Below are 24,483 nucleotides of genomic sequence, written 5' to 3'. Positions count from 1 at the left end.
GAAGGAGGGGAGTGCTCTGCATCGTGGTGTATGATGATCAGGATATTTAAAGGAGGATGAAAAATTATGAGTGTTCTTCAGATGTGCAGCTTTAAGACATTATATAAAAATAATTTGATTTCTTTACCTCTGTACATAAAATACAAAATTATTAGGTTCTTTTATTATTTTCTTTGTAAAAGAAAAATAAACTTTGTGTCAGGGTTGATACATTTGTAAGGCTGAATTAAAGGTGGTTGTTGTGAAGAAAGTAAACAAATTGCTTTGTTTCCAAATTAAAATTAGCTTAATTTTTCTGAAAACTTTGATTATTCTCTAGGCATATCATGTTATAAACACTCATAGTATGCATTATGGGAGTATTTTAAAAACCACAGCCTCAGATGTAAGACACATTAAAATACCAATTTAAATAAAGTATTTTTTAACCTAAGAAAAACAAAAGACTTCAGTTTTGTTGATGGATATAATCTTATCTGAATTCAGTAATATTTTAGAATACTGACAAGCATTGCACACAATTTTTTTTTTTTCAGGATGCAAGGCATGCTGCAGAAGGAGAAATATATACAAAACTTAACCAAAAAATAGATGAATTTATTCAGATTGCTGATTATGATTGGACAATGTCTGAATCAGATGGACGAGCCAGTGGATACTTAATGGACCTAATTAACTTTTTAAGAAGCACGTTTCAAGTTTTTACTCATTTACCTGTAAGTGTTCAAAATCAAGTTTAATTTCAAACTATTTGAACATCATTTTATTTTAAAACAGTAAAGTTTTAACAAAAGGTGTGGTTTTTGAATTGTGCACATGCTGACAGATGTATTTTTAAGATTTTCTCAGCACAGAAATGCTGTCAAATGTGTTTCAGTATGTTGATAAAGCTTACCCATCAGAATACTTAGAAAATACTTTCAAATACTTTAGTCTAAATATTGTTACCAACAACTAATTTACAAATAGTGTAAGAACTCGTGCCATTTTCTAAAGCCTTTCTGGTTAACCATCTTGGTTTTGTGTACACATGCATTGGTTCAAACAATGCAGAATTGGTGCAAGTCCTGCATTTGTGCATAAGGTTATGGAGGTCTTATATTCTCCAAGGTTTTTAGCTAAATATTTTTGATCAGTTATTTGATTCTAGTTAACAGAGCTTTATTGAAATGAATCCATGTTCATATTCAAATATATCCTGTGTCATTTTGTCCCAGGAAAAAGGATACTGTTGAGCTGTCTTATGTATGAATTGTTACGTTCTGTTGTCTGATTTCCCCTTGCTTTCAGATGAAAAAGACTATTTCTAGTTTTGCTTATTATCATAATGGTTTATAGCTTTATAGGTCTGGAGTAACTTCAGTAAGTAATTCATGCTACATCTGCTTTTTATCAGCTTGTCCTTGGTTGTTACAGTCACACTGATGTCTCACCTGCAATGCTTATAAAGAATAAGTCCTCAATGCATAGGATGTTTCAAGGCTTCAGACTGGAAGTAAAAGATAATTCTTTATGTGCACAGCAAGATGTTGAAGTTGCTGGCATAGCAGGCTTATCTCATCTTCCAGGTCTTGCACAAAGAGACTGTGATTCTTCAGTCTCCTGTTCTTTTAACTGACTCAAAGACAAAGCCCTCTCAAAATGTATCATGTGATATTGATGTGAATGTGTCATGTGAGGCATATGCTTCTGTGCCAAATAAGTGGAGCATTTTTTGATAAAGAATAGCAAGTTTGTTAGATAGTGTAATTCATTGTAACTTAGTATACAAAGCAGTGTGAGCAAATGGCACTGCTCCTCATATGCATATGACAGTTAAGGGACGTGAAATTTGTAGAGCAGGGTGTACAGAAGTCTGTCGTGAATGTATGTTGCTAAATAGCTGTTCAGAAATGAGCCACAGACAAAACGAAGTAATCTGTTAAGAGGAATGCAAAGAAGCAGCTGTGGATTAGGATTTAGGGAGTGTGGAAGGAATAGAATTACGTGCCTGGGGGTACAAGTCAGCCTTTGGAGAAAGCCAGTTTCTGTGGAGAGGTTATTCTGTAATTTCAAGCTCTGGTCAGGTAACAGGCAGGATGTAGAATTGTGTGGACAAGCAGTCTGCTCTGGCAAGAGGTTTCTTGTAATTTTTACTTATCCTGCGTCTTTCTCCCTATCCTATCTTGGCCAATTGTAGAAACAGTCGTGTGAATGTTGTGTGTGAGCTGTGGAGTTTCTATGAAAATGTGTACACAGTTTCACTATGTTAGATTTGTACTAGTAAGTTATTTTCTTTAAGAGAGAATTTATAGTAAAAGTATTTTCCAAGATTAGCCCAGAACTAGGTTCTATAACTCACTAAAATAGTAAGTGCTTCAGAGTGATAAACTAAGCTAGATTTTCACATGCTATAATTAAGGTTTGGAATAGTTTTAGAATTGATTTTCATTAGTGAATTATTCCATTAATGTCACAGTGTCATTTCCATAATAATTTTTGCATGGCTGGCAGAAACATTCCACTGCTCAAAATAGTATCAGAACCTTTTCTGTAATTAGAAATCAAAGAACAACAGTCCTAGAACACTGGCCATAATTCTAGTAAGAAAAAGAGTGGGACAAGTACAGAGGTCTCTTCTCTTCTTCCGTAACATACCCAATTGTGTTAGAGGGCATTGGGCTAGGGCTGGGGACACTAGCTGGCCACACTAGTTCTTTGTTGTTACACTCCAGGATCACTGACTTTATCTTTGGTATTGTTTCAAACTCTAGTCTGCCTGTAGAAGTATTATAATATGTTCTTTAACATTTTTTTTTGTTGCAGTCATTGGGTTCCTGTCATGGGAATCTTGTTTTATTTTTGCTGTATGTATAAGCTGTGTAAATGCACAGGGATGTGTCTTCCTTTGTGCTTTCATGTGAGGCTGTACTGATGTATTTCTGTACCAATGTAGACATAACTTTTCAAAAATGCATCTGATGTTGTATATCTGTTTTATGCAATTTGTATTACTTTTATTGGAGTATGAGAGCTCTAAATCAGGTAGACCATGATCTCAACTGTACAGAATCTGCACACAAAGTGACACTAGTTAGTTGGGGTCTGATATCTCTGTTGAATCATTGGAAATGTCTTGTGTCTCCAAAACTTCTTTTCCCTCTCAAGTTTTGCGTCTTAATTTTCCTCTCTGTTTGTTTACTGTACTTAAGAAGCAATTTTGGAGAAGAAAACAGCTTTCTTCCACCCTACATTATATTGCCATAAGTTTTATGTTAAAATTTATTAATGAGTCGTGTTGTATTTAGATTCTTACTATCCTGAGTCATCCTAAGTCTTGAACAAAATATGTTAATAACATACAGATAGGCTCTGTAAGCAGTAATGGTAAACACGGCATTTGTTTTTTAACCTAAGAGTTTTGGAGAATATTCTTTCTTGTAACGAAAAGTTTTTGGAAAGGCATTTCAATAGACACTCTCTCATTTGAAGTTTGCTACTTTGATATTTTGGCATACGGTTCCTTATTACAGAAAACATATTATTGCCAGATTAGTATTATTTAAATTATAATCTCTTTGTAACACCTCAACAAAATACTGTATAAGTTCAGAGGTTTTAAAAAAAATATTATTATGTAACTATAATTGTTCTTTATGTAAGCTTTTCGTTATCTTTTATTGCTACCAATTTTTTTATTCTTTTTTTTTTTTTTGAAGTTGACAGTACATCTTAATTTTTTTGTTTTGATTGCCTTACTGGTTTCCTTCTCAGAATAACAACAATGACCATGCAGCTATGTCGGTAAGTAGATGCAAGATGAAGAAAAAGCATGTGAGCAGAAAAACTATGAACTGCCTGCAGGCTTATTGCTTCAATTTTTAATCATTTAATAAAAAGAGCCTTTCTGTTTTGCTGATAACTTGCTGTGTACCTTGTGTGGATGCATGCAGGGATCAGGTTAATGACTAACATTGGGCTTTCATACACTGGGACAGACAGCAGGAGTCCTAAAAACCTTGCAGAAGGTTGATGGGGTGTGCCTTGCATCCCAAATGAGCTAATTTAGAGGAGACTGAGACCTCTTGAAAGAGGGGTCAGGTATCAAAATACATGAGACATGCATACAGAATGAGGATAGAGTGATATAGCTGAATAAGGAATCAGTGAAAGTTCCATCGTTCCTCTGCTCCATTTGTGTGGGGTCAAGGGAATGTGTGTGCTGGTGTTCTTTATTTGCTTTTCTAAAAAAATTTTTTAAGAAGCTGATGAATTGCATTTAAGAATTCTCCCATCCCCTGATTATTTTCAGGTTGTAATTTTTTTCATGTGAGGAGTTTATTTTGATTTGGCATAAGCATTGCTGTGATAATGAAAGGGATGAGGTTAATATTACAGATTATTAAAATCTGTAGAATGAATCTAGCAGTGGGCTCCCAAGTTGTTTGGAGCCTAGAGCACATGAGTTACAAGTGGAGGTGTAGGGAGATGGAGTATTTAGTCTGTTGAAGAGAGAGCTGAGGAGACATCCAGGGGCAGCCTACAATGTCTTGAAGAACAAATAAACATGGAGCCAAACTTCTTGGTAGGACTGACAAATTCAGACATGGCTGTGATCAAAGGTAGAAGCTTGGGAGATGGAGTTTTGATATTAGGGGAGAAGTGAGCTCGGAGACAGTAATGCAGTCTTGAAGGAGATTGTGCAGAGAGGCTGCTGAATTCCCATCCTCAGTTATTTTGAAGGCTCTGCAGGAAAAAGGTCAATAGACCTGAAGTAGTGTTGGCAATAGTGCTCCAAGTAGAAGGCTGGACTAGATGACAACGGTGGTTCATTCCAATCAACACTTCCATCACTTGAATACTCAGCATTGTGGTGACCTGTCCAGCTAATAGGTGTCATGAGCTCTGTGTTTTGTGTAGAAATACTTCCTGGTAATGTTGCATAGGTCTCAGACTGCCGATTATGTCACGATCGAGGACTAGCAGAATTTCAGCAATGTAGAGCACAGAAGCTGAGTGGCTTTTGGAAGTCATGCAGTTTTTAATGGTTCTGTTTTCTGAATTCACAAGAATATAGTCTTTTGAGATTATGTTTACATCCCATTTTAAATTCATCTTGCAGTTTAAAGTGCCACTAGATGCTTTGAATCAAAAAGTGAATAAAAATTTCATTATACAGCCATTAATCTAATTAAATAAATTGGATGATCAATTTTTTTATTAAGGAACTATGTTTTTTAGTTTTATTTTGAAGAATTAAGGAAAAACATTACCTTGTATTTCCAGATTAGTTAACTTGAAATTGTAGTGGGACTATATGTAAATGGCTTTAATCTAAGTTTAGAATTAGCTGAAATTTTCTTCTAGATATGTGCCTTGTCAGTACAAAGTTGGAAAAGAGTGGCCATTGAAAAGAGACAGTTGCAAATTAACTTTCAACTAGGTATTTTTAATTGTTTCAGTAGCATTTGGGGCAGAGACAGGAAGTAAAATTGATTCTTAAAAATTTCATTCATGTTTTTAGTATACTTGTATTCCATCAGTAGTTCAAAAGTTAGAGTTTTTAACCCTGAATGATGAAAATTGTATGTTTAATTTATTTGCATTTTCAGAAATAATAACATTGTTATTTCATATTGCTAAATTAATTCTTCATCTTAACATCTTAGATTCAACGGATAAGTTTTGTTATTTTCTTTTTATGCTGAGGATAGCAGTTTGTGTTATTTTATTGTTTCCATGATTGGCAGCAAAAGCCTAATTTCACAGCTTGCAGTGAGGGTGAAGGGGTGGTGGTTTTCTGCAGCTATATTCAAAAACTGTCAATCAACAGCCTCCACAGGCTACTTAGAGAATGGGTTTTCTTACTGACTTCTCCAACTGCTGCTTCATGCTGTCTTTGATTGGCACAGCCTGGCAGGGAGGATGGATGAATCTGTCACTGGCTGGTTAATTGTGTTGCTGGTCTCAGCCTGACATCAGGTCTTTGACTCCTAAGTGGCTCAATACAAAACAAATTAGCAGATTGTAGTCATATTTCTCATTCTATATGCTTTGACTTTGTTGAATGCAGTCCATAAATCATATTGACTGACACCATAGTGAATGATGAAAGCTGCTTTTGAGACAACTAGCATGGGTTTTAGAAAGCAGCACCGCGAAGGTGCCATGGAAGGATGCATATGGCTAACCCTTTGGGAATTTCCTAGGAGCCAAATGTCTCTTTACTACAATTGTTCTTAGGAGAAAAGCTTTTGGGTCCTGTAAAAAAGGATTTAATATGTCAGCAGATTCTCTTTACAAGCTCCTTTGAAATATAAGAAGTTTGTCTAAGGGTTTTCTCTTTTTACAAACTTGTATTTCAGCAAAATGTGAAGGCTGGGTGAAAAAATAGTTGCCTTTAACACTGTTAGCAGGTGTTTTTGCGTATAGAATAGGGTCCTTGTTTCCTAAACTTTACACTGATTGAGTAGAAGAATAGGTTTTGTAGATAGGAGCAATTAGCATAGGCACAGCAGAGACAATAGTAGTGTCTCCAAATGGGAGGCAACTGGGGCGGATGTGAGAAGCCTGCTGAATCTCTGCATGCTATTGAATATAGGTATTTAATTGCTAGATAACCATGGCCACCCCCACCCTCTTAAAAAATAATAATAGTAATTTTAAAAAGCAAAACAACTGACTGAGAAATAACAAACATCAAGACTGTTTTAAAATTAACTGACATTTGTTCAAGTCTGAAAAAGAAATGTTAATGCTATGTTCATGAACCCTTATATTTCCTCTTCAAAATACTTTATGTAAAAATGGCAAGGAATTGATTATGTGGTACATGTTGGAAATTCGGAGATGAATTTTTAAATAGATCCTATTTTTCAAACAGAAATGTTAATTTTATTCTTTTCTGGGTATGATACATCCAGTGTATTTTGAAGTGGGAAGCACTGAATTTTGAAGAGGGATAACAGTATAGTTCACGTTTCTCTTAGTTAAAATTCAGCATATTGATAGATATGCGTAGCTTTATTTTTTCTCTAAATTTGAGACTATTGAGTGATTTTTATTAAGTATCAACTGTGTATAGTAAACTTGTAGTATTTGTTGATGTGTCATTTGAACAATAAGCCTGTAGTTCAAGTTACATAGTTGGAAATAGTTTCTATGTTAGGATGCTTACATTTTATGAAATTTTAAAATCAATGTTAAATGTACATGTATTGATACTTATTTAAAGTCCAAGTGACTTTAGCCATGTCATTTCTGTATTGTAACCATTATCTTGTGCTCCAGTACTATTGATATTTGCCAGATTGTAACAATTAACTACACATGCTTGTTAGAAATATAAAATTCTGTCATTTATTTAAGATAACAGATGAGTACACATTCTTTCCATATGGAATAAACTGAATGTTAAAATTTTTCATGACAACCTATTAATCTGGTTGAACTTTTATTACATTAGAGTGGCAGCATAAATAGGACATGGAGCTGATTTGATGGAGCAGTACATTAAGCAGAGATGCACTAGTTGTTCCATTAAATCAAAATGACATTTCCATTAAGTATTTCAGACATACTACACTGTAATTACATGAACTGTGGCCCATTGAGTCCCTTTCTCACCTCTCTTTTCCTTCTTTTTTTGCCTATTCTTTTTTTCTTCTTTTTGCCCCATTCATATTGATATTGTTCTGCTTGGGGAATATAGCTGCATGTCTCCCAGTATAATTGCTGTTTGGTTTGGGAGACTTTTAAGCATGCTGTTCTTGCATTGTTTCTTACATTCTTTGTTGTCAGTTCATCTATTTTGCTCAAAAATGTTATTTGCTTTTCTGAGATTTTCAATTAAGAAGCTGACATGTCATTTTAGATAAAAAGCTCCTAACAGTTCAAGGTGTCCTAATGCTAAAAAAGAATTAGCAACAGCCATTTAATGGTTCACTGTGAACATGAGGGGAGTTGAAGGCTTTCCATTGTATTCTCTACATTTTAATTACCTTTTAACAAATAACACATTTTTAAAGCACAAAATATTTGGAGTGAGATTTGCTTTCTGTTAGGAAAATTTTCTGTACATGGAAATTCAGTAATGTTAGCAAGTTGACTTTTTAAGGACGAGATCTGGCTCTTCAGGTTCTGGAGCAGAACTTTCCAAACTTTTTGGGACAGCGAACTGTTGTCCATTGTAATTGCTCATTACTTCTATGTGTTTCTGGAAGTCAGCAATGAATTGATCAACCTGGCTTTGCAGAAAACAGCTGGGGAACCATTGCTTCAGAGAAACAGGTGACATCACTGTACTGATGGATAGGAGTAAAACAATAGTGGTATGTGCTCCAATAGCTCTGTTATTATGATTTATTTTGTGTAAACGTGTTGTTACCTTTGTTTCAATATCATTCAACATACACATCAGTTGAAAAGAATGGTTTCAGTACATTAAACTGCAGAGATTATCATATACTTGCATTTGACACCCAAGATCACTCTGTTCTAAAAGATGGCAGTGCTGTGAATAGAATGGTGCCATCTGGTTTGGTGTCTGGTCTCAAGTGGTTTTCTTAACTATAAGTAGGAATTTGTTTTTTTCAATTTTTCTGTACTAAATTTTAAGTAATTTATTCAGGTTAATGTCTGAATTTGTGTTTTGTTTTTTGATCTCATGTTGGAAAAACTGTCTCAATTACGTGTAGATGATAAAGAACAATATTGCTAGCTAGACTGTGATTGGGAAATTATTTCTATTTTGTACAGCAGAGGGCTACATTTCATTTTGTAAGTAGTTGATCACTGACAGCACTGATTTATTAAGCACCTGAAAAGATGATGGATAATCATGAATTTTTAAAATAATTTAGCAACAAGCTTTGAGATGGAATCTGAGCAATTAAACTACCAGTAATTAGCACAAGCTCTTACAAGAAATGCCCCAACCAATTGCAATCATTTTGGTTTAAATAAATTTGGGGGTTTTGTAATTCACTGTTGTTAAAACTATGCTGCATGTTGATTTTCATTACCTTCTTGCTTTCATTCTGTTTGGGTTAAAAATATTTAAATAAATCCACAAAGCTGTTCATATGCTTCAGCAACTTTAATTGTCATTGTTTTGGGAATGGCCTTGTATTCATGAAGACTGCTGGATATCTGAAAGAAATATCAGTCCTTGTTTTAAAATGTATTTAACATAGTTCTCTGTTTGATCTAATGGAAACAAATATAATAGATCAAATAAATAACAGAAGTGTGATCTCTCTCCTTCTAATCTAAGTTTTGTATCATTAAGACTTAAGAGTGTATATTAAAATCAAATCAGATGAGCAGTTCTTTAGTGACGCATCATTGTTTCTATCATAAAACTTGTTGCTTTTTCTACTAGGGAAAAGTGGCCCAGACAGCTTGCATGTCAGCCTGCCAGCATCTTTCAATGTCCCTAATGCAGATGCTACTGGACAGTGAATTAAAACAAATAAGCATGGGAGCAATTCAGCAGTTTAATTTAGATGTGATACAGTGTGAATGTAAGTATATATTCGTATCTGTATTGGTCTTAACATTGAAGAAAGTTATTTAATGTAAGCTATACAGTGATCCTTTTCCATAATCTACTAAAACTTTGTCTTTTATTAAAAAAATAATATTACAGTACATCTTCTTGTAAAAATTATTTATGAGTAAGTATATTGGCATTCCTCAGAAATTTTTTTATGAAACTTTTCTTTTAACTAAAGTACCTGAATTGAAACATACATTGTTGTTACTCCTAATGGGATCATAATCACTGTATCCAGTAAAGACTTAGTTTAGTACAAAATTGCCCCAAACTACTGCATAAATATTATGTTTTAATGGTTAAGAGCAAAGGTCAAATATCTGTGAAATTTTAATGTTCCCTCTTGAGTTGATCTGTTATGATACAAATTTTAAATGTGCTGTTATATAGGGTTTCCTCACTCCTAGAACAGCTACTGCCTTACTATGCAGAATAATAGTACTGATTTACTAAACATCAGATGTTGTTTTACTGTCACTGTTTAAAATATGGCATCAGAATTATTTTATAAACTGGTTAAATCCAGCACTGAAGGCAGGATTAATTACCTCATACAAAAAAGATTAAAAAGTTGTAAAAACAGAAATTATGTGGTATTCGTAATGCTGACACCATAATCATTCATCTTAACAAGCTGAATGAATGCAACCACTAAACCATCATCGGCCTTCTGAACAAATAGTGTAACAGTGAAGAAAGCTTGTCCATTACAATATTATTCTAATATTTAAAATACCAGCTGTGAACAACACAGTACTTCACTACTCTCTGTAGATGAACCAATGCCCTGTTTCACGCTGGGATTTCTAGCAGTACAGGGATAAAATGCATGTCTTGCAGGTAACTTTCACATTATGAACAGTATGTTCACAGCAAAAAAGGGAGAAGTTCCAATGTGTCCAGCTGTCATCTGATCTTTGGGTTTTTTCAGACCATTTTCTTCTCAGGCAAAGGCTGATATGTGCCCTGATTAGTGCTATCCTAATTTCTTGTTGCCATTCTGTCTGCCGTCTTTGGTTGATGCACAGCAGAAACTTTAATCAGTGAAGAAATCTTAGCAGAGTTTTATTTGATCTAAAATTTCATTATTTTGGAGTTAAAATATAACTGTAAGACAGCATGGTTTTTATATGTAGCTGTTATTCTGAGCATATGGTGTGGACAGGACATATCAAAACTTGGGCCAAAAAAAGAAAGTTTCAGAAAGCTAGTAACTTAAAAACTGAAAAATGCATCTTTTCCACCACTCTGTAATTTCTAGCATTGGCCTTACAAGTGCTAATAGAATGAACTTTACTTCTTCCTTTCTGCAAGGCTTTTAAAGCAGTTAGAAAAAAAGAATTGGTTTTTCACAGAAACCCTTTGAGTAGTTTAAATGCAATTATGGAAGCTTGTCAGAATAGTGTGTTGCAACAAATGACATTTTGCAGTCTGTGGAATAAAGGAGTGACACAAGATTTTGCTCAGACTGCTTTGCTGATGTGGTTTCATTCATAAGGTCCATCACAGGCACATTCCAGGCCTCACTGTGATGCCCATGATTTATGTTCTTGCTCATCACCCTCCCCCAGCTTTATTCTTTGATTCTTTGGGATTAATGGACACGACAGTGACATTTCAATTAGTGCTTAGAGTGTGCGAATAATTCACAACTGTTGCGAGTTTTCTACTGTACTGTATTAATGGGTTTGACATTTTACTTACAATGGAGTATACTCAGATGAATTTTGAACTAAGAATTTAGATGAGATGTAGAAAGTTATTAATATCTGAAGGTAAACTTTTAAAAATTCTTGCCAGTATCCTAGAATTTTTTTTCTGATCTTTAGTTTTACTCTTTCTGATATGTACTGGAGAGATCTAAATAAAATCAGGAAAATGTGATAACTTATTAGCTTTTTTCTTTTCTGTTAAAAAGCAATCAACAGTCCAAAGAACAATCCAGCAATCTGTTAACGAGCAGCAATCTGTTAAAGTCTGTAAGTGCTCTTCTTAGCGGCAAAGGATAGGTAGAGTGATAAGTGGACTTCCAAGAAAGGAAGGTGGAAGGGAAGGAAGTGATCTGGTGGTGAATTGTGATTTTCATTATCCTGCACTAAATTTTCATGCAGTGTAGTACCTATAGTAGCTAACTTCAAAAAGCAGAGCAGGAAATCTGGAAATACCTGATATTTTTGCTCAACAATAATAATAGCATCAGATGGTCTTGTCTCATGATTTGTAAGGAAAAGAAGATCATCATCATCTTGTTCTTCTTCTAGCAAGTTTTTTGTTTCCTTCCAAAGATTCCAAAAGCTTTCAGTATGATTTCAGTTTGTCCTGTTCTAATCAAAGTACTTCTTCACTTCCTCTGCAAATTTTATAACCTAGAGCAGTGTTTTACCCCTGTATTTTGTACCATTCTTTCTCAGTGGTTATTTTCCACTAGAATGACTGGGATTCTTTCAGCACTGTTCAGAAAATAGAATGTACTAAGTCCCATTGAATAAAATCCAAAGATTAGTCTTTTGCTTGAACATTACATTGCGGTTCCCCCAGCAAGGAAACGGGTTGTGAAGGGGAGGTATTTTCTTGAAGTGAAATTCAAATGTGGGTTACTGTATCTCACTTTACAAGAAGAAAGGTGTACATAATAAAAATGAGCTTTTCAGAGACACCATCCAGATCTGCTTAGGTTACATCAGCTTCTTATTAAAGAGTTAGAAGTTGTCAGAAGTTGTAACTGTTGGAAGAGCAAAATATTTTAATGTATGTGTTTTAACACAGATGAATGGTGAGAGGCAGGATTAGTTAGCAGAACGAAATATGGGTGAATGGGCATCCTTCTTCACCCAGCTGTGAAAGGGTGAAAAAGTTTTGGGTCTTGCCTATAATCGAGCAAGGGTTAGGAGAGAGTTAGTGCAAAGCACGGGTGCTCTGTATTTTCCTGATCAGCCCTATGTATGGCTTCCTGACAGTCCCTCCTTCCACCCACTGTGTGGAGAGCTGCAGTATCCAAGAGCAAGTGACATCTTGAGCAAAGTGTTCTCTGCTGAGCACACACAAAAGTAATCTCCAGGTGGGCATGCCAGAGGCTGAGGAACTCAGATCCTGTTTTTCCTTGAAAAGACACGATATTCTTCTCTGGAGCCCCTCAGTTTACCTGCCTTCTCTCCCATCTGGGCAGTCAGGTTAACTTCACTCGCTGGCGGCCATCCTTCATCTGCCGGTCACGTATGGCAGCACGGGCGGGAGAGGAAGCAGCGAGGTCCTGCTGGCGCTGGGGGCTGCTGCCTGGCCAGCTGGCAGCTCCCTCAGCAAGCCTCCCTCCAGGCGTGTTTGAACAGCTGGAGCATCCAACAGGGCTGCAAAGTGGCTGAGGCAGCTGAGATAGTCACCTGATTCTCTGCTCTTCCTTTAAAAGTACTTCTGAAGCTTTGCTGTCCCGCCTATGCTATGAGACTGGAGTAAAACTGTCCTAGTTTAGCTTTTGATTCAAAGTCTGGACTCTGGTTTTTAATTTCTTCCACTGAACAGCAAAACTGTTTGTCAAGAATTAGCTACTGAATTCCCAGACCAACAGAGAGGCACAACCAGATGATGTCTAAAAGATGGGATTTTGAGAAAATAAAATGAAGAGACCTGTTAATAAATCTAGAATTGCAGAGAAAATCAGTGCAATTTACAGTTAAAGATGTCTTGAATTCCATTTAGCAGATACAGCCTTTATCTTATGATCTCCATTAATACTTACGTATATATATGTCAATTCTCATATATCCTGTATACAAAATGTAGTTACAAGATCAAAGCAAAATATTCAAAAGAAAATGGACTGAAGTAATCTTTGCAACATTTCTATTCACCATTATAATGTGTATGTTACCTCCTAGCCTGTTTTTGTATTACTACATATTTGTTTCATTCAATCCTACCTTCTTTATATTCCTAAACTGCCTCTTACAGGAAGTATGTTGAGATTCTACATATTGAGGATGCACGCTGTGCCAAAGTTATTGTTCTATATACACAGTAGCAGCAAAGCAGAGGAAGAGATGATGTTAACAAAAACCTTGTGAATACCAGATCACATAGTGTGTATTTTCAACAAATTTTTCCTAAACAGTTAAGTTTCTGATTCAAGCTGCCAAACAGCCACTTGTTCGTCCCTAGAAGTGACAGTTTAATGGTGATCTTTGCACTTCATTCTCCTGTGTTATAAAATTCCAGAATGCTTTTATGCACATTATGCCAAACAACCAACCAGCCCCCTACCCCTCCAAATCCTCTTTAAGTCCAGAATGATTGTAGGGGGTGAATATTTTAGAAGATGTATATATGACAGTGTTTCATTACTATCTGGAAAAGGGCCCTTAGGACAAAGACATTAAGAATGTTAATCCTGTTCTTGTAATATCTTCCTAATATGCTGTGCAGTAGAAAATATTTAATTAGCTTTGTAAAATTGTTAGCAAAACTTAAAAGCCCTGCACTGAGGGCGGAGGGGGAACTGTCTGACTGTTATCATAAGTAGATTATCTTTTTGCCCTTTGAACTCATGAAATTAAAATAATGAAACAAATTCTATTGTAGTCACCTGTCAGAGTGATTCAAATGTGAGAATAAATGCTTGTGCTATAATGAGTGTCCCTAATGTTGTACATGCATTCATAATATAAAATTGTAGTTTAAGAGAACAAAGCTGATACAACAACTAAGTTTGGTACATTGTGTGCTTCTTGTTCCATAGCTGCAATGCTAGTAGGTATTACGTAGAGAAACAAAATTTTTCTGCATTATTTAATGCATTAGGATAAATTCCAAACTATCTTACCCTGATGAGCACAGAAAAGAGGCAAATATTTGCCCCATGGCATGGAAGAGTATTCTGGTGTAGGAATATATCTCCCAAAGTATACAGTGCCAAAAGCTGAAAAGACTTTCTTAAGGTCACACTTTTCAGTTATATTTACTTTTCAGTTCTGTAGCCCTTTTTTTGTCATTGATCTTCTTTCTCCCAGTGCTAGCTACAGTTGTGGAGTGGCTGGAGGAGTTGAGATTCTGGTGGGGGAAGCTGGTCTCAGTGTACTGTGTATGAGCAAAAAGTTAGGATCAGATCAGATGATCTGATGGGCCTTACTTTCCTGGTTTAAGGGGTGTAGAAAAGACCCCTTCTGACCATCATGCATATCCTCCTTATTAATACTCACAACTCAAGTATCTCTTCTCATCTGTTTACTGTGGAGCTTTGCTTAGAATTCCATGCTGGAGTGTGGTGTTCCATTTTAAACGCCGTGTTTGGCTGACCACAGAGCCCAGCTTCACTGTCCATAAGAAAAGCTGTTCTTAGTGGCCATGAAATACCTGCAGAAGACAGCAATGTAGACACATAAGCCTTTAGCCTGGGTTGTTCAGAAGGGTGCCCAGGGTTCCTAGGCTTAGGCATCTTTGTACAGTGATTGTACAGGCTGTTTTCTCTTTGCTGCTTTTAAAGAGTTTAATATTAGAAAACTCTGCCTCTAAAATACTGAGTGTAAGGTATGTTTTTTCTACTGTTTTTTAGTTTGTTTTTTTTTAAAGGCATGTTTGTGGTCAATTAGAATTCCCTGAAAACACCTCTAGAAAGTTGGTGTTACTTATACAGTAGGAAGACCAGACAATTTAAAATTCACACTTGAATACAGTAATCAGTGAGCATTTGCCAATGTTACTAATACTGTCTGTGACATTATAGTGGTCTCTCTAGGGCATTTGATTTCTATTTTTTATTTCTGTAGTTGATAAAGAATGAAGTTGTATTGCAGTTCAATTCATTCTCCTGTTACATGACTTTTGCACTAGTGTAATACAAGTAATAAATTCTGCTTCTACTGGTAAAGCTGCTACTCTAATACTATATCCATCTATTACTAAGCTATTCTTAAATATTCTGAGCTGGTCTTAATAGTTCCTTGTACCATTTAAGTGAGAGTCTTTTTTTTTAATTGTGTTCCGTATACTCATTTTTAGACTTGTGGAATAGTCCATCTGAATTCATTAGTCTGCTTTAAGTTGAAACCATACATTCAGAACTAAATGTTCAAGGCCATTATTCTACCATTGTGTTAGCTCAGACACCAGTGGTTTTCTGGATTTTACCTCCACATAATCTACATTTTCTAAATAGCCATTTAAAAAAATATACTAAGGATTTCATATTACTTCTAAATGTTAGTATTAGGAACAGTAGAGTTTAGCACTGGATCTGGAAATTGGATACATATGTTCTGTTTCCTGTACCATTGAATGACCTGTTTCTCAAACTTAGAAAAAAATATTACCTTTCATTGCCTCAGATGATGCTTCTTTAAAACTATTGCAGTAGTATCTACTTTGTTTTGTTAAGATCTCTACCTGAAGGGCATAAGAAAAATACTCTTCATTTCTTTTGAAATGAGATATCTAACCTGAGTGGGGATGTGAGGCAGTGGGTATTTGTTATTAACTTGTGACTGGGATAATAACAACAAAAAGTGTATTTATTTTCAAGTTGAACAACTATTGATTGTTTCCTGATTTAGATAAATAGCTGACTTTCTTTCACTACCATGTTACCATTTTTTGTATTATGATTATATTTTTGCCTGCCAATTCTGACAGCCAGTTTTGGGTTCAAAATGAGCAGAAGTTCGTTACTGATAAGCAGGCTAAAAGACATAAGCAGGCATTTCAGCTCTGCTCCGACAGTGGCACATAGGGCTTTCTACCTGTTGTCTGCACATGAAACTAACTCCCACCTTAATGTTTGTCCTTTAATGCTGTTTGGCTGGAGGTTGAGGTTTTTATAGCATGGATGCTGTAACAAAGGCAGACGTTTGAAAATACATTGACAGCCATGAAATTGGTATTATTTTGAAATTCTTCAGTAATCATGCACCTCAGGCTAAAAAATATCTTGTTTTCTGTGGTCATAATGTTACTACTAGGTTAGAATTTTAAGCAAAATTTCTAGTAATACTCCTAAAAGTATTATTCTTTAGGGTTATTAGAAGAACTGTCGAAAGGTTGTTTGTTGGTTTGTTTGGTTTTAATCACTGTGAGTTATTAGTTTAAACTATTCCTATGAAACTGTGCTACCTAGCATTTACAGTGCATAGAGCTTCATTTTTCTGTTAGATTAAAAAAAAAATCTACATCCGTAATATTTAACCTTTTTTTTGCAGTGTTTGCTAGTTCTGAGCCTGTGCCAGGATTCCAGGGAGACACCCTGCAGTTAGCTTTCATCGACCTCAGACAAGTAAGACACTAGTTGGTGTTTTTTATCCTACTAATTTCCCCTTCTGACCAATGCTGAAGTTATTAAATTCAAGAACCTTTCATGTTTTTGCATTCCCATGTAATTAGTTGTGAAAAGCAGTTATTTGAAGTGTTATTAGTGGCACTATTCCCTGTAATTTAGCATAAAACTGTTTCTCCAGTGCGTGGTTAGGGGGCACTGTGCTACTGGTAGTACTCTTACAAGAATATTAGATTGAATTTTGGTCCTGACAATTCTGTGAAGATCCTGTGAGAAGATCCTTTTTGCAAGAGTGTATGTGTTATCCTGGTGTGTGCTGATCTGATTCCATTCTGAGCATTTGCTCCTGTCTGCAAAACTACTCCCTGGATAGCAGAATCAGGCATCGCATTATTTAACATTTCCTTTCCTGAATTTGTTACATAGAATTCTTTTAAACTGTTGGAAAGCAGATTTATTCCAATTGGATGATCTTTATTCTACATAAAATCTAATTTAATTTAATTTAATTTTAAATGCTGTAATGTTGGGAACACTTTCCCACAGATCTTGCCAAAAGGAAGGTTTTTCCAGGCTAAAATTTACTAAAATCTTTGTAAATTCTGACACTATAACCACCCATAACAAATGATTTTCAAAGCCTTTTCATGCTTGAAGTTAGCTTTTACAAATGATTTATTATTTCACAAAATTGTGAGTATAAGTACCATTTAAATAGTGAAATGAATCATTAACTGCACAGGGAGGATCTTTAGCCTGCAGATGTTGATGATATTTTTCAGCACTATTATGAGCCTATCAAAGTCATTAGAAAATAAGAGAAAGTAGAAAGAATTCCATACCAAATTATCTATATAGTAAGAATATTCTTGCTTTTAGTAGGTTTAGTAGGTTTTTCACAGCAAGATTATTAAAGGGCATTTCAGAAGGGAAAGTTCTTGAGGCAAAAGTATTCACATTTCTCCTGATAGTTAGAAAGGACTTCATTCAACTGTCTTTTTAAATGAAAAACTTAAAAGGTAGGGTTCTCTGTTACATTCTCTCAGTAATATAACAATGAACAATATCAACAGTGATAAGTGTGTACTATGTGAGAAGGATACAGGATTATGGCTATAAGACTTGTTCATGCCACAAGTCTTGCCTTGACTAGCAGCCTTCCTCTTTTGGATTCTTTTTTACTCTATTTTTATTGTCAGTGTTAAAAGGACTAAACATCTTTCAATTTGTACTTAGATCATTTCAGTTTAAGGGAAAGGATGTTGAGATTTTGGCACCATTTCTGTCTTCCACCTAAGTGGTATAAATCCTTGCAGAACCTATGTTTGTTTCACAGGAAAACAATTTTTCCAGCTATGCGGGAGGGCAGGGTGTGTACATACTTACTACAGGAAATAAAGATTTTTGTGTATTTTAAGCACTAGCTGGGGAGTATGTCACTTCAATAGGTATTATGTTGTTTATGATAGCTCGTAGTTTATGTTAGCAACTTATATTTAGAATTCTCTCAAGCACTTTATAGAGGATGCTCTGTATGTCACGAGAATTTAGTTGATTTAAGATACTTTATAAACAGGAGAAGTTTGGGCAACTCTCTACTGGGTTGCAACTGGAGCTTGCAGATGTAGAAGAGTTCTAGTATATGTGATTTGGTTTGGTTTTTACTATATTTTTGTGTGCATCACCAAAAGGTATTGCAGGCACACATCAAAAAGTCCTACCATTTAGTAAGGCTTTTCAGTGCTTTCTCTCTTCTCCTTATTTGTGATCCATTTCTGTCTTAATAGGGTAGATGACAGTTCTTTTCAAGAATACTTAGAAAGGCAACAGAGCCTTTTTCAAAAAGTTCTTATAAAAGGTCATGCTTCTGTTTTTTAGTTTGAATTTGATACTTCTTCATGAATTGCAGGATATGAAAGATAAGGAAGTAGGTCCAGTGGTCAGGTTTTACCTGCCCACCCGGTCTGTGCCCTGAGGTCAAACTCCTGATATTGGCTGTTTGGTACAGAGGAGCTGATGACAGGTAGGGGCTGATACAAGGGGGAAAGCTTGAACCGTATCAAAGCTAAAAGGCAGGAGATTTGGGACTCAGTGAGAGACTGTAGCTAAAAGATGGATCAGCAGGATTGCCCTCTTCTTAAAAAGCAGCTGACCTGCAAGGGAAAAGACTTTATCGTCCTGCCAATCACATGGTTGCTAATGGAAGCCAGTTATCTCAACAACAGCTTACTCACTCTGTGCTGTACTAGTGCAGTGTGTAAGATTAATGAGGATTGGGCAGTAGGATATTATAGCACATTTTACTAATGAAGTAAAGTCACTTACAGGGAGCCAACGTGGAAGACAGAGAGAAGAGCTACACTTGGATAATTACCATGTAGGGAGGAGCAGCTTTGAAAAGAATTGCCATAGGTATTTTCAACCTAACAGTTCTTGATCCTCTGTCTTTCCCTGAGGACAATGTGTAGGGAGCCTGTTGTCCCCAGCAAGCCCACTTTCCTTCTTCCTTCCACAGACATGGAAGAGCAAACAGAAACAGAAACAGCTGGCATGAGAAAGAGTTGTGTCTAAGAAGACAATAGTAGTTAGTAGCAGGAAGCTCTAAGAGGACAGAAATCATGAAAGGGCAAGCACTTACCAGTGTGCCCTTTGAGCCACCTCTTTCTCTTTATACTGTTCTTCACTTAGGCTTTTGTCATACTTAATATGCTCCTTTACAGATCTTTGTAATCTGAAGAAACCCTAGTCAATAAAGATTTTTGTGCTATTTCCATAACCGCAGCATCTCAGCATCTTACACAGGTGACTTGGTGTGGTTGGCTAATCACACATGGTGAATCACATGGATCATCTAGAAACTTGCAGCTCCAGCTATTTTAGCAGGTAGAAAATTGGGGCAGATTCATGGTTCTGTGCAGCTGCAGTAATTGTGTCATGCCTTATGCCACTTTTCTTAGCGTATGACCTGAGGTCACACCTATGTGCACCCTTTGACCCCACTTAAAGCCACTGAGGGGCCATCTCAGCCAGGCAATTATCAAAGTGGCATGTGCTGCGTTACAGAGATGTCTCTGGCATCTTGTGAAGATGACCCAGCTCTCCTGCAATTAGCATTGCTCTCTGACAATCATTTCTTGCTACTGTCTGTACAGGGAGCCTGGGTTAATAGTGCAGTGGCCCAAAGTGAGGGGGAATAAACTTTGGGGATTTTGCTACCAATTCAGATCTTAGGTCAATCAGAATTAACCTTCAAAAGTAAACAGGTCTTAGTTTGTTCTACTTGAATTGCCTCTGAAGAGGAAGCACAGCCTCTGATATGAATTAGTTTTTTCCTGGTTATGATCTGTTCATTAGTGCCTAAAGACTAGGGTTACAGTTCTGGAATGTGAGGCAGTTTCTTGGATGTTCTGTACACCTAAGTACTGTGAGGAAAAGACATTAATATTATAATTTGTGTGTTATTCTTTGGAGAGCCAGTGTAGTATGTAGTGGGCAAAAAAAATAACCTTGTGTTAGGCTCAGTAGTTGCTGTCCTAGGTCAAATGTCCTGATTCTTAACCAAGTGGGTGCCAACAAATACCTACTCTTGAAATCAAATTATTTCCTGCAGAGAGATAACCTAAGCTGCCAACATAGCTTGACTTTGTTTCACTTTGGACTTCAAAGGTTTTTCCTGATGTTTCTTTCCACTGTCACCACTGCTTATGGGCTTCTTCCTCTACTGTCTCATCTCAAACAAGCTAGCTTGATGATTGTGGAATTTCCTTGTTTTGCTGGGGTTAGGAGAACTGTGTCTCATCTGTGTTCTTTTGGCACTTAAGTACATGTGGTTAACACCCTCCAGCTGCTGTTAGTGTTGGTCCTGCAACGGGCAGCGGTTTCAAGTGGAAATAATCTATTGGTAACTCCAGAGTTAAGCAACCATAGTAGCAGTATCTTCACCCACGTGACAAACACAGAGTTTACAGTCTGATAGTGGTGTCCCTCAGATGGTAGACCAGGGGCTGTGATCAACAATGTCCATAAGCTCTGCTTAAGCATGGGGGGAAATTTTAGATGATTTTCAGCAGTTTCTGTTTGCATTTTCTCAATGTTAGAGATAAATTGGACATAAAGTCATAACACAATCAATATGATTAATATACAGAGTAATATATCATAGAAATGTTAGAAGATACATTTTTGTCAGATTTTGTTTGTGATGTGTGTAAATGAGCATGTGTCACTTCTATGAACTCAAATTATTGGTAGTCCACAACATGTATTCCATCTGCAAGTTGATACCTGATATTTAAAAGTATAATACATTTTCTTCTAATTTGCAATCATTGATAGTTTATTGGGTTGCTTGTCCATTTATTTTGTGATGTGTTTTCTGGTGAGAAATATTGCTAACCTTCTGACCTGCAGTGTTCCATGCAACAAACGTAAATTTATTTGAAAGTGGAAATTGTTACTACTACTTAATATAGCCCTCCTCTGTCTTCCCATTCATTAATGAGACATAGCATTGTCCTTCTGATAAACTCAAACTCATTGTAGGTAGGAACTGTGTAACAGATCACTGGGCTTCAGTCCCAGGCGCAGGATTTTCTGCCACTAAAGGCAGGGTGACAGTTCAGTCTTCCTCACTGTTATGTTTTCAGTGTTTAATTTGAATTAATTTCCTGTGGTAGTAACTGCGTTTCAGCTCTGGCTTCTCTCCGATTCCCAAAGGTGCAGCCTGCCAAAGCTCTTGTCATCTCTATTCCCTGTGGAAAATGCTCTCGAGCTCTTCAGTAGACCTCAGAGAAGTTGCAGCCTATTGCCAGACTGTTCACCATAACTCTTGGAGGTTGAGAGCTCTGAAGGTGTGTTCTGGCTTCCTTTACAGGCTGCCAGCCCACAGAGTGCCTAGGCTTTTAAATTAGTGGGGTACACTCACCCCAACCTCTGTGCCAAAAGAGTCTTGAACTGAAAAAAACATCAGGATTTTTCAAGAGGGAGAAATCTGCAACAGTATGTTTAGGAGTAAGTTTTAAAAGCTTCAGAGTTTGAAGATAAAAAGTAAGACTTCTTTTCATAAGGCAACAGTTTGAATTTTTAATTAGAAAGTAGTATAGAACATTTCATCTTTTGCTTCCTGAGGGAAATGGTTGCTGAGACTTTCATCTTCACAGAGGCTCTTTCACAATGCTTACCGATCCCTTTCCCCCTGTTTTGCACTCCCCAGCTTCTCTGAAGAAGCAGAGGAGCATGTTACATCTGTAACATGAAGCCCAGCCTCAGGGTGCTATGTAATGGGATTTGTGCTTCTCTAGTTTTCAGTGCAATGCTGCTTATTTAGCTAAAGAAAGGAGCTCAGGTTTCAGACAGCAACAGAACAGGAGTTGCATCTCCCTGGATTTCAGATCCTCACTTTGCTGGAGGAGGAAGGCAATTCTTCTTGGACTTTCCCTTCTCCATAAATTAACTTGGAACTAAGGCAGGAGGGCTTGAGACACACTGTGAGCAGAACAGGCACATGTCAACTTTCAATATCTCATGTATTTGCACCATTAAATGGTAGCATGCATCTGCATCTCTGGGTTTAAAATGACACAGTTATTTGAGTATGACTGCAAGCAAAATACATGTTACCTGGCTTGCTGGGAAGACACAATATTTCTTCAGAATACTACATTCTTCCAAGTAGACAGGAATTCTTCATATAAATGTGACAACTTGTTTGTAAGCACTTATATTTCCTAATAGAATCTCTTACTTTTGATTTCTCCTTCTCAGCTAGGTTCTGCAAAGCCTTTAGTAAATCATGGTAGGCTCAGATCACAAGCTATGTGTATAGATATTTGTGAGGAAGATCTCAATCAGTGCTCTGTACACAGAAGCAAACCGGCTCATTACTGGGATGGGATTTATACCTGCCAGCTGGTAAGAATTAGGAAGCTTTGGTAACAAATGCACAGAAATTAACAGCAGGGATCAAAAACAATCGTGGCTGTGGATTCACCATCTTGATAAGGATTTGCAGAATCAAAGCAGAATGGCAAGTCAGTCATTTCCTGGTAGTAAGTATTCCTACCCTGTTACTGCCAGAAACTAAAAGCACACATGCCGGGTATTAGGTGTCTGTATATTCTTTGGGACATTAAATCATTCATCAAATTCAGTGCAAAACAGATTGTATCCAGTTCATCTAAATGTCCCTTTTTCGGCAGAGAAGTGTAAATACCATGCTGATCATGTACCAGCTTTTTCTGTAGATCCTGGTGTACTAACAGTGAGGGGGAATAGAAAACCTGAAAACAGGTTTGAAAACCTCAGTGTACAAATGCTTTTACTTCACTTCAGTAGCTCTATCAATACCTCACTTAACTAAAATGATATGCATATGGCCATTTAACTAAAAGATACCCTATTCCATCTATGGCAAAAACCTTACCAGTTTCTCCAGAGGAAAGTATAGTATATTGTGAACAAAAGGTTGTGAGGTGTAACGGTGTAATGCTTAAGCAGAATGCCATCTCTTAATCGACAGTAAAGAATGCCATAGGTACCTAAATCATGGAAGTTATAAAAAATATATATAAAATTTTCTTATTGTTTCTTTAAGCTAGTTAATTTAAGGGATACAATTCTCCCAGTTGTCCTCTTACCTAACAAGATACACACGAGAACTAAATGAGCTGACAAGAAATCTGTACTGTGTATTTAGGAAATGACAGAACTTGTGAAGCATTGACTCAGCTTGACTTAGAGACCTGCAGATAACAATCTTTGAATAAGAACATAGGAACAAGAACATTAGGGCATTTTTTGTTGTTGTTAGCTGAGTTTATAATTTTGGGAACTAAGGCAGGAAATCGCATTTATTGATCTCATTTGCCATGTGCAGGTGAAACACTTGACTTAGAACTGTGCAGGGGAGTTTTATCTTCTAAATGCTACAATCATAGAAATCACTAAAAGTTTCACTGGAGAGGTTGATCAAAGCAGATATTAAGGAAAAAAAAAAAAGTTGGCAAATGCTGCTGTCAAGACTATTTAGGTGGACATCTCTGAATCTCTATCTGACTACTAACCGTCACATTTAATCAGCTTTAAGCTCTTCTTGGTCATCATTACTTTTGCAAGACACAGTTAAGAAATAGTTAATCAATTAATTCAAAACCTACAGAGCTGTTGTTATGATAAAAACTTCATATCTCTGGAAAACCTTCCCATTCAAGAAAACTCATCCCATAGTTACAGACGAAATTCCTATAAGACTGGGACCTAAATGGAACTAAATTGTGTCCTTGGTAGTTGAAGTGAAATCCCAAGAATACTCTGCACATAATGTTAGAACCCAATTCCGTTTGCTTGGGCATGACACTAAATTTCTTTAATAACTGGCATGCTGTGGAACACTTATGAAGCAGCCATTTCCAAAGACATTATGAGAGAAGGCACAAAATAAACTTTATCTGGAGGTTTTATTCTTTTGCAGAAGGACCTGTTGGTAGGAAAGTGTCAGAAGGTTCACTTCTAGATAATTTCTCAATTAACAAATACCTTCCTTGAATTAGAAGTTGACCTATGTGCATGCTACATTTGTAAAATCCTACTTAACCTTTTGAGTCACTGATATGCATTCCATTTGGTGGAAGTTACTCAATGAAATGAAGATTCTCTCTAGTTATTTTTCTGCTAGCAGTTTTGGCTCCCATCCAAT

At 36.4% G+C, this 24,483-nt stretch overlaps 1 protein-coding gene across 5 annotated transcripts in view; it reads left to right on the top strand.

Moving 5' to 3' along the window:
- The window catches only part of EXOC6 (exocyst complex component 6), an 86,594-nt gene that overhangs the window by 45,579 nt on the left and 16,532 nt on the right, over nucleotides 1-24,483 (top strand). For 2 of the 5 annotated variants that reach the window (XM_069019702.1, XM_069019704.1), the window contains exons 18-21: nucleotides 537-716; nucleotides 3,754-3,783; nucleotides 9,362-9,503; nucleotides 16,717-16,790. In XM_069019702.1, the coding sequence (XP_068875803.1) occupies nucleotides 537-716; nucleotides 3,754-3,783; nucleotides 9,362-9,503; nucleotides 16,717-16,790 (426 nt within the window). Of the gene's footprint in view, nucleotides 1-536; nucleotides 717-3,698; nucleotides 3,784-9,361; nucleotides 9,504-16,716; nucleotides 16,791-24,483 lie in introns of those variants that run through there. The other 3 variants (XM_069019703.1, XM_069019705.1, XM_069019707.1) reach the window with 2 other exon arrangements.

The sequence above is a fragment of the Aphelocoma coerulescens genome, chromosome 6, assembly GCF_041296385.1.
Source record: "Aphelocoma coerulescens isolate FSJ_1873_10779 chromosome 6, UR_Acoe_1.0, whole genome shotgun sequence".
Taxonomy (NCBI): domain Eukaryota; kingdom Metazoa; phylum Chordata; class Aves; order Passeriformes; family Corvidae; genus Aphelocoma; species Aphelocoma coerulescens.
This window is presented reverse-complemented; position numbering and strand designations above follow the sequence as displayed.